The sequence below is a fragment of the Arachis duranensis genome, chromosome 9 (genome assembly GCF_000817695.3).
Source record: "Arachis duranensis cultivar V14167 chromosome 9, aradu.V14167.gnm2.J7QH, whole genome shotgun sequence".
Taxonomy (NCBI): domain Eukaryota; kingdom Viridiplantae; phylum Streptophyta; class Magnoliopsida; order Fabales; family Fabaceae; genus Arachis; species Arachis duranensis.
In genome coordinates this window covers 107,712,374-107,723,562 of record NC_029780.3, presented here as the reverse complement: position 1 = coordinate 107,723,562, position 11,189 = coordinate 107,712,374, and the positions used below count along the sequence as shown (strand labels likewise).

Sequence of the window (11,189 nt, the reverse complement as noted above, 5' to 3'; positions counted from 1 at the left end):
ACCAACGCCAATATCCATCATCTCATCTGTAAGACTTTTGAGGGTCTTACCTTGGAATCTTCTAAAAATTACTTTGTCATCCTCAGAAAGTTTCTTATAATCGACTTTCTGAGGAAATAGATCTCCTACAAAAACGAAAACAACAAAGTATCAAATTCGGTTCAAATACACTCAAGCATCTACTTAAATACACCCAAGCATCAGTTAATATACACCTATAGTTTTTAGCGAGTTACCTGTTGCATTGATGCCAAGCGCATCACCTATTTTTCTTGGTGTTATTTTAAAAGAACTGTATCCCATTTTCAGTCTGTTCTCCCCTAGTTTGAAGTTGTTAGCCAGCTCCCTTAACACTTGGTGATGCACCCTTAGTGGTGGGATGTGCATCAAGCCACCGAATCCCAAATCCCTCACAATTGTTTTCTTTTCCTCACTCATGTTTCTGAATTTATTACTTAAGAGATGTGTTGCACACTTAAGGTCTTTTGTTTGCTGTAAACAAAAATAAAATTATAGTCAGATATAATTCTATTATATAAAACTGATTTCATGTAAGACATATATTTGTTCTTACATTTCTTTCAGGTTGGTTTCTCACTGCCATTTTCTCTGAAATGAAAAATACACCCAAAGATATCAGTAAGATACACCCATATATATGAGTTAGATACACCCATTGATAACAGTAAGATACACCCATATATATCAATCAGATACACCCATAGATATGAATTAGATACACCCAACAATTTATGCCATATACACCTAACAAGTTACTCCATATACACCCACTAAATTATGCAATATACACCCAAGAACAACCAATATTACAAGGACAAGAAATATCAGAATAGTTGCAACAGTTGGTTATATTACACTATATCAGTTCAGAAATTTACATCCAACAAATTATGCCATATACGCCCAACAAATTACGCAATATACTCCTAAAAATCAGTTACGACAAGAACTAGAACAAGAAGATCAGTAAAGCATAGAATAACTAAGAAGAACAGTAAAACCTAGAACCAAGAAGAACATTAAAACGTAAAACAAGAAGAATATTAAAAACAGTAAAATGAGAGATAGAACAAGAATAAAAGTAAAACCTAGAAGAACGTAGAAGAACAGTAAAACCTAGTTCTTCGATTTCGAAATGTGAAAAATCTACAAGATGAGTAAAATAATAACGTACCTTGAGTAATATTTCTTCGTTTTCTGTTGAAATTGTTGATCGAGAGTTTTATCTTTTGTTGATGGTTTCTGCTAATCTCTGCGATGAGTTCTATCTTTTCGGTTTGGAATGTTGCTCGAAGTTTGAAGGTTTGTGTTTTGTTCGAAGGAGAAGTGAAAGAGTGCGCCATAACGAGCGCCTTTTGCGAAGCGTAACGGTTGAATTATGCGCGTGGCACTGACGCTCCATTTAAAGGGAGTGAGTGCGCGTGTCTTTATCTTGGACTGGGCCAATTTGTAACACTTATAGGCCTTTTTTGCTTGTATGTATAGCAGTCTCCATTTTTTTAACAGAATGTAACTAATTTTTTAATTATTGAACTGTAATAACGACTTATTTAATCCAAATTGGCCTATGGACTAAAATCAAATAAGATTTAGGGAACGAAAATGAGTTTAAACTAAGCACAATTAATTTACAGGAAAAAAATTTGAAAATACGTTGGGTTGGCCTCCACTCAATGAAGCTGCAGCCAAGGATCAGCTGCCACGTGGCTTTCATCTCTAATACTAACACTAACTAACTCTTATTTTGTCTTTTCTGCCTCTTTGCTGATCCCGCTTTCCACCTTGCATTAGCTGATTTGTTTGTTTTATAAAGCAATGAGATCTTGCTTCTTTAATTTTCTTCCAATCTAGAGGGTGGTTAAGAAATAATAAAGATTAAAATAAAAAATGGCTAACTTATATAATATAAAATTTAATTTTGATATATAAAAAATAGTTTCATACGTATATTCAATTACGTAATATCACACAGTAAAAATAACTATTTTTTATATTAACTGCATAAATGATCATTTAAAAGAATGAATGTGATTACACAATTTATATCTTTTTTTACTTTTTTAAATTTTGAGTTATAAGATACACGATCTTTCTTTTTTTAATTATGTTTCTTCTTTTGGTTACAACACATATATACATAATCTATAAGCTTTAATTAGAAAAAGTATAAGAAATCAACTATAAAATAAGTTAATTAAGCTAATTTTTTTTTGTTTTTGATTTTAAAATTTAAAAACTTAAATTAATTAATTTTCTAAAAAAATCGAATTAATATTTAAAAGCAACAAGAACTTAGCCACCACGCTACTACGTACTAGATTAGTGTAGTGTGTAGAGCAACCAAGAAGACGCAACCGTGACTGATTTTATATATATAGCTATAAAATAATTTCATCCTCCACATTATAGGAAACAACCTAATTCTGTGATTGTTTTAGTGAGTGAACACATACATAACAAGTGCAGGTGTTGCCAATGGACAATCAGCAACATTCTGATTGTGACAAGGACATTCCAAACCCATCACATTCACACGCTAGAAAAATTCCCGAAGGAATCACATCATCGAACCAAGGTTTCTTTTTTTAATTTCCTTACGTTGCTTTCCTTTTTGTTTTTATTTTGAGGGGTGTTAGGGGCAGCAACTTTTGTGATTTGTAGTCATCAAGTAGTCATCAATAATATTTTTAATGGTATGAGATTTCATCCAATGCTGTGAGACTCACTTTTTTTTTGCTGGTTACATACTGGCCAAAATTTAATAAAAGTGCTTGCTTCTAAACTTTTTTTTATCTCCTATCTTTTAATCTAGATATTTTTTTCAACCTATATTGTTATATGATTATTTGTTGTTATCTGCTAGTACTCAATTTTCTTTTAGGTATTAACATTTACCAAATATTTGAAATAATGTACTCTTTGTCCCTGTATTCTAAAAATACATTAGCTAAACATAAATTAATAGTTCTGTACTTAACCAGTATTTTATTTTACCTGTGATTCATGTTTTTTAAGCCTTTTAATTTCTCGAAAATAATCAGGGCTAACAAGTTTTATTCGGGAATATCGTCCGTTACACGAAGCACTGAGAAAAGGTGATTTAGCCGAGATTGAAAAATATCTCATCAAAGACCATCCAGGATCACTTTGTGCAAAAATCACTTCTAATCACGAAACAGCACTTCACATTGCAATCATGTTTGGCCATCTAGACATCGCTAAGAGACTGGTGGAGTTGATGTCAGAAGAAGATCTTGCGTTGAAGAGCAGAAATGGCACCACCGCGCTTCACCTTGTTACTCTTCTCATTGAGGACAAAGACAAGATCATTGATGTTGCAAAGTGCATGGTTGAAAAGAACAAGAGATTAGTTACTTTGAGCGATGCACATGATTGGTTGCCGGTGACTCTGGCCCTTGACCTCGGCCACACTGAAATGGCTCGCTACCTTTACTCCCAAACCCCGTTTGAATTTTTCCAACCTCGACTTGGGAAACATGGTGTTGTGTTCCTCGTCCAATGCTACTACACCAACTTGTTTGGTAAGAGTTACACTACTATTATAAAAAATATTTTTAATGATAATTTATTTTATTTTTAGCAATAATAATTAGGTATTAATTGTCTTATATTTGTCACTAAAAAATTTTAGCGATAATTTTTTAATTATCGATATTTTTTTAATAGCCACAAAAAATATATAATTGTCATTATAATATATAATAATAATAATAATAACAAAATATAATTATTGCAAAAAAAATATTAATAAAATAAAATATACAATAATCATTATATTATTATCACTAAAAATTTATTACTAAAAATGATTTTTATTAATGTATTAGTTGGTTTACTTACATTCTTTTTTAAATTGGAATTGAAATTTTTCGTTCTACCGTACAAAACTTAATATATTTAATTAAACTATTTAATATAATACATATATATTAATATTTAATTATTATTTTAATAGGAAAACAATTTTACATGGTAGTCCCCTTGTCATAATTAACACTGTAATATATTAAGAGAAATGTTAAAAGACTATTAAATTTATCATTTTTAGTTATTAGTTAGTTATTAATATTTAAAAATATAAGATAAAATATGTTGTTAGATTACTAAAATAAAAAAATTAAACTAGAAGAATTAAATAATAATAATTAAATGATAACTAAAAATAAAAAATTTTAATGATTCCTAACATTTTTCGTATATTAATATTGCAACTACAATTGAGATCAATAATTAAGATTGTATGATCGATCGAAATTCAAAAAAATGTTGTATCCCCTTTCAATGATGGATCGTTTGATTTATATATAAATTTACACTAATTTAATTTTGTCAGCCAATCAATAATACTATGAAAATAAAAATAATAATAAAAACTTATTTAGTATTTACTAAATATTATAATAATTAATAAATACTAAATAAAAATAAATTTTAGTTATTTTTATCTAATTTTTTTTTTTTGTTATCAAATACTTTTGTTGATCTATATATCCATGCATGATTATTCCATGTAAAAAGTTTAAGATAACGTTATATTTATTATTTTTAATACAATGACGGGAATAGATATAGCCCTGGATTTGATCGACCGTTGTCCAAAATTAGTAGTAACTGATGGTAGAAGGGGGTTAAACTTTTTGGAGATGTTAGCAAACATGCCTTCGGAATTATTGCTAAAGAAAAACGTACCATTCTGGAAACGATGGCTAAACCCAGGTAAGTAGTATCTTATTTTTTATTTATTTTTTTAATTATTTTCTTTTTCTTTATACTAAATTCGACTAAATTTTTAAAGTGGTTTTAAATTCGGCTCGTATATTAATTTGATCCTGCAATTCTAATTGCACTAATTTAAACCTACAGATTGAACTCCAGAAAACATATTAGTTCCTTAATTTATTTTTGACGTGAGTCACTTCTTGTTATAAGTTCCTCTGCTACCGCACTATATATTTCTTCCAATATTCTCTTCTCTTTCTCCACTTCTACGGCCACAAATTAGGAACACCTCTGCACAGAAAATACACACACACATTGAAAAGAAAATTTCTAGTTACAACAATATACAGTACCAAACATGTTCACCAATAACACAATTAGTCTACTAATTTGATCACTAAACATGATAATCACAGTTCATAACAACTCTCAACAATCACAGTTCATAACAACTTTCAATCAGAGAGAGAAAAAGAGAAAGAGAAAGAGAAAGAGAGAGAAAGAGAGCTACAATTTTAACGCCGTAAAGAGCTTGAACGATGAGCTGATTTCTGACGGATGTAACGGTGACGTCGACACCGAAGTGTCGTAGCACATCGACGGTGATGACGGTGTCCATAGACTTTGTGCGATTAGCAATTGGAACTAAAACCTAACAATTTCAAGTTTAAACATCACATGAATAAGTTAAGGAAGTCAGTAAGTATAATGCTTTATTTGGATTGTTATAATTATTTTGTTACTTTTCGAGAGGTTGAAGTCATTATTAGAAAACATCATTGGAGAGAATGGGAGTGGCGGCAGGTGATGTGATAGTGGAAGTGGAAGAAGAAGAAAAATCAAAAGAGATAGTATAGTGGTAGAGGGACTTGCAACAAGAAGTGATAGAGGGTGGGAAGAAAAGAGAGAGGAGAAGAAAATGGAGAGATGTGGAGGGTGGAAAAAGAAGAGGAAGAGAGCTAGAGATAGAGATAGGAATGAGCGAGAAAGAGGATAATAATGATCTAGGATGAGTAATGATACTATGTGGCAGTAATGGTGCCACATTAGCAATCCAACTGTTGATTTACAGTGAAAATAAGTTGAGAGATTAGTATACCAGTCCGGAGTTAAAATTAATATAATTAAAATTTTAAAAATTAAATTAATAAACAAATTGAATTTAGGAAACCACTTTAAAAATTTAGTCTCTTAAACTCAGATACAAATATATAGTTAATTCTTCATTAATCCAAGTGTCATAAATATATTGGTGGTACATGTATCAGCACATATTTGTGACAAACTCACTATTACATAATATATATTGCAAACTAAAATGTTGCTTGAACTTAAAATATTTAAATATAGAAAAGCGTTACCAATTTAAAATTACAGATCCATGTGTTGGGTAGGCTAATTTTTTTGGTAATGGATTGGAGAGGTGTGTTATGTATAATTGTGGAGAGTTATTGTATTTTTTATGGATATGGAGATAATTTTTTTTTTAAATTAAAAATTACAAATCGAAGACTCAGGTTTGGGTAAAGGTAGAAAACTGAGGATATTTTGGGTAGAATAGAAAACCGAGCCTCAATTTTGGAAAGGGATAGAAAATTGAGAATAAGTTTTGAGTAAAAAACAAAAAAAGAATCAAAATTTCTCAGATCAGAAGATCCGATTTACATGTTTCAAAATTTTTTAACGTTAAAGTACAAATCTAAAGATTAGATTTGTAAATTTTTTTAAAAAAAAATAAAATCACAAATCTGAGAGTTAGATTTGTGATCATTCAAACAAAAAAACACATCAACTCTTCACATACATTATTTAAAAACACCACCACAATCTCAATAATAAAAATAAAAAGTGGTATTGCGTAAGCATAGATAAATTTGCATAAATTGAGTACAAATATTTATTCTTTTGTTTTTCATTTTTAATTTCTAAAGGGGATCATTCTGAATTTTTATTTACAAATAAAATAAATATTTTAATTACTAATGTGCGCATTATTGAGTGTATCTATTTTTATTTTAATTTAAATAATTTACACGTAAATATTTTACACGTTGTATATTTTAATAAATAACATATTTAAATAATTTAAATAAAAAATCTTAGATAATTCTCTGTTTTTAAAAATAAATTAATGAGTGTATCTAACTTTACTTTGATTTGCAAACACATCAAATTAAATTAAAAGTAGAAATTCATTAACTAGATAAGTAGATATAGTTCTCAACTTCACTCTCTTACATACTGATGTGACAAACTGACAATGTGGATGGATTCTAAACATTCTTCAATTATTACAAAGAAAGCTCCATGCAATAATATTTCAGGGAGTCAATTGCAAGTTCTCGTTGAGATACCAGGATCAGCTCAAAAAAGAGATGATTTTGGGACGAATGCAAGTTCTGGTTAGTTTCTTCTTTGCCCTTAGGCAGTAATAATTTCTAGAAGATAAGAATGTAATACACTAATTAGATGAATTATTTGAGTAGAAAATGTAATTTATGAGAGTGTATAAAATAGAATCTATTTTTTATATATTAATATTGTAAATATACACAGATCTTCAATAGTATATTGTTACATTAATAAAAATACAAATTTATTAATTAATTAAATAATCATCTAAATATATGAAAATGATTAGATAACCAAAAATAGATAAAAATTAATTACAACATTTAAATTTCTTTTAATTTAGAATTCTCTAAATTTTAAAATATTTTATCCAAATACATTCTGAATTAATAATTTTAATATTTGTTTTTCAACGTATGTGAACTTTGGTAATTTGTTATGATACCTTCTTTATATAAAGAGAAAAATCTGAAATAGTCTCTGACAATTACTTCAAAAGATAACGAGGCTCTTGACAAAAAAAAAAATACCAACCCGACTCCTGAGCTTTACTTTTATGGGATGAATTAGTCCATGTGCCAAAAAAAATCAATGTTGTTTTTTTTGGCACAAGGGCTAATCAGTCCTAAAAAAAATTATCAGAGGCCGAGTTGGGTATTTTTTTTTCTTGAGAACCTCGTTGTCTTTTTGAGATAATTGTCAGGGGTCGAGTGGGGTATTCACTCTTATATAAAAGTATTCATATTTTAATCAAATCAATGTAGTTTATGATTTCAAAATTTAATTTTAATTAAATCACACACCCCGTGAAAATTTGATACATTGTGTACTAGAAATCTTTGGTACGGATTGTGAAATGGATTAAGGACTTGCGAGTCGGGGCAGTCGTCAGATTATCTGATTGGAAAAATAGGACAGAATGGATTTGAGAGGTATAAAGTGTGTAGAATGAATGACGTATCTGAGAGGGCCTCCCCTTTATATAGCTAGTGATAATTATCTTTATCTTATCTTATCTAGTTAAGATAAGGGGGGTATTTGAATTTAAACATTGGTTAGAGGATGTGGGGCCGTTTTGAGCCCGTTAGAGATGAAAAAAGGAGGGTCGACCCGGGTATCCAGGTCGGAGGCCATTCCGAAGCAGGACCCAAGGGGTTCGTAACAGTTGCCTCCATAGCGAGAGAGTGATAAGCAAGGTCGGTCTCATCGTTGGAGGTTTTTTTACCCGCCGTTGTGGCTTTACTAGAGTTTTGGGCTACTAAATAGAGGCCCGAGCCCGGGTAGACGGTTCGGGGCTGTTCCAATGGGGGACTCAGGAGCAAAGTTCGTGAGTGTACCTAGTGTAATCATTTTTCATTGTCGCGATTGTGAGAGGCTCGTGATCTAGATTCGTTGGTCAAGGTCGGGAGCCGTGAGAGTTTCCTGGCTACGGCATGTTTCGGATTTTGGTCGGTTTGGGTATCTTATAATATGCCTGTTGTTCTTCCTGAAGGAAAATCTATCGGTCAAGCTTTCAAGGCGTCATAATGGTATTTAATGTGAGGGGACATTTCGATCTTTTCCTCTTTTTTTCCTTTTGTCTTTTCATGTTTTCAAAAACACTTGGTAACTCTTTTCATTTCTTCTTCTTATTTTCCTCGCTTTTGGGTCTTTTTTTCTTCTTCTCTATCACAAACCGTTTTGCATTCTTTTGTTGGTTGCTTCGAATTTTCCAGGTTCGTTCGTGCGTCTATGCTTTGAGTTGCTTTGATCTTCGGCTTACTTCAATCTTTATCAGGTTGGTATTTTCCTCATTTTATGTTCTAATTATTTGCTTTTTTCCCTTTTGTCTAGTTTTCATTTATGCATTTCTTTATGTTGGGGTTGTGTTCTGTGTAGGAGTAGTGAGTTATTAGAGGGGATGAGCACCACTGTTTTGGGTTTCGTTTTAGTTTATGCTAGATAGTAGATTTGGTGTTTGCATGATTTTCCACCGTGTGGCTCTGTTGGGTTGACGGTGGTTCTCCTCTCCTTTTTTAGGTATGTCTCGGCGGAGGAGTGAGGGTATTGGGGTTCTGGTGATCTCGACCGGTGGCGTTCCCTCGACGTATTATTAGGTGACTTCTAACGTTTGGGGAATGCCGTCTCGGATGACGGAGGCAGATCTTCAGCAGCTCCTCGACCAAGGAGCGATTTAGGGGGACGGTGATGTGGAGCGTTAGTATGAGCTCGCGCTCTCCAGAGCTGATGAGAGGATTTGTTATATAAATCTCGACTCGCCCACCGTGCCGGAATGGATGTGGGTATACGAGTCGATGTCTATGCGATTGGGGGTGTGACTTCCTTTCTTGGATTTCGTCCAGGCACTGTTAAATCATTGTTCCATGGCGCCGTCTCAACTATGCCCAAAAAACTATGCAGCCATCTAGACCTTCAAGCTCATTTGCGAGTACTTAGAGCTCTCAGTTTCGGTTGATGTATTTTTGTTCTATTTTTTGTGCACCCTATCGACCAAGAAAGAGAAGCACATGAAAGGATATGTGTCATTTAGGGCTCAGCCTAACCGACACATATTCGGCCTGTTTGAGGACTGCTTTCATGGATTCAAGAGGCAGTATTTCAGGGTGCGCCTTGCTTGGGGGCAACATCATTTTTGGTTAACCCTGGAAGGAGAGCGCCGATTCGCAAAGTATTGGAACTTCGGGGCCGGAGCATCGTATTTGACGCGGGTTACTTATGAGGGATTGTCCTCAAAGAACAAAGACGTCGTCGATGTCCTTTGGTTGATTTTTGGGGAGCGTCTGTTGAACCCTTAGGATGTTATGAGAGTTCTGACGACCTGCTAGACTTGGTGTGTGGCTTTCCTTTGTCTTTTTTTGTTTTTCCTGGGTTTGTGACTTATGTTTTTTCTTTCAATTTTCAGTTCAAATGGTCAGTGGCTTGACTACCCTGGCAAGGCTGATGGCCGCCATTACTCAGGAGGAGGGTGGGGGATCGCCATCGACGCCTCAGTCCCGGCCTCTCTCGGACGGTTTCACAGGAGCTGGTTTTGGCCGGGGTGGTGTCACTTCGTTGGGGCCAGCTGTCGTTGGGATTGAGGATGAGGTTGTGGAGGTGTCACCCAAGGTGGCTAGGAAGCAGAGGAGGGTGGCGGAAGGGAGTAGTGCTGATAACATAGAAGGTGAGGGGGTGGTGCCCTCTGTGATGGACCGGAGTTTCGACGCTCTGACCTTCATTGATAAGCACCTCCTCTCTGGTACAGAAGAGTTTTTTCATGATTGTGATGTCGCCGGTCAGGAAAAGTCGGTGTATCGCTCCCTTCTCCGTTCTGTCGTGATAGTCCAGAAGGTAGAGCCGATGCTGGCCTAGGTGGGTTTGCTGGATGGGAAGCTGCGCCAATCCCAGGCTTATGTGGGCAAGTTGAAGGAGAACCTGGAAGCAGCGGAGACAGCTCGACTGAAGGCCGTTAAGGATGCCGAGCACACTGGGGCCAAGCTGCTCCGTCTTTCCGAGGTAGAGACTTCACTTCTGTCCTACCTGGGGAGCGAGCGTAAACGTGACTTTGACATTGAATCCCAGGCCGCAGTTTTGCTTGCCGGGGCAGAGGCTTTGCGGGCCAAGGTGGCGGGTTTGAAGAGGGAAAAGGGGGTGTTGTTGGCAGATGTGAAGGGCGCGATTGCCGCTACCAAGGAGAGGATGAGGGCCCAGGTCTTGGTTCTTGCTCCGAGCATGGACGTATTTGTGATGGGAGTTTTCAAGACCTTTAAGGACAGCCAAATCATTGATTTAGAGTAATTTCTTTTATGTAATTTTTTCTAAGTTTGGTAGGCCATTTTGTGGTTTTGTGGGCCGTGTGTTTGGCCGATATCGATACTTTATTCTTTTTAATACTTTCATATCGTTATCTCGGTATAGCAGTTTTTATTAGCCATTTTTATGACTTTGTTTAATATGGTGGGGCTGTTTGAGGTTGTTTTATTGGATACCTTTGAGGTCTTTTGGTGGACTGTTTGAGAATAGTGGGCCTTTGGTGAGCCGTGTTAGTTTTGTTTTTGTTTTGGATATCCGTGTTTTGTTTTGGCCTCGGGGATGATCAG

The 11,189-nt window shown here is 34.2% G+C and overlaps 1 protein-coding gene across 1 annotated transcript; it reads left to right on the top strand.

The window, feature by feature from the left end:
• Positions 1–2,495: 2,495 nt before the first annotated feature.
• Positions 2,496–10,887, top strand: LOC107466792 (uncharacterized). The gene is made up of 6 exons (XM_052254374.1): positions 2,496–2,596; positions 3,063–3,563; positions 4,609–4,758; positions 7,086–7,163; positions 10,016–10,440; positions 10,498–10,887. The coding sequence occupies exons 1-6, from the start codon at positions 2,497–2,499 to the stop codon at positions 10,885–10,887; spliced, it is 1,644 nt and encodes a 547-aa protein (XP_052110334.1). The 5' UTR covers position 2,496.
• Positions 10,888–11,189: the final 302 nt, after the last annotated feature.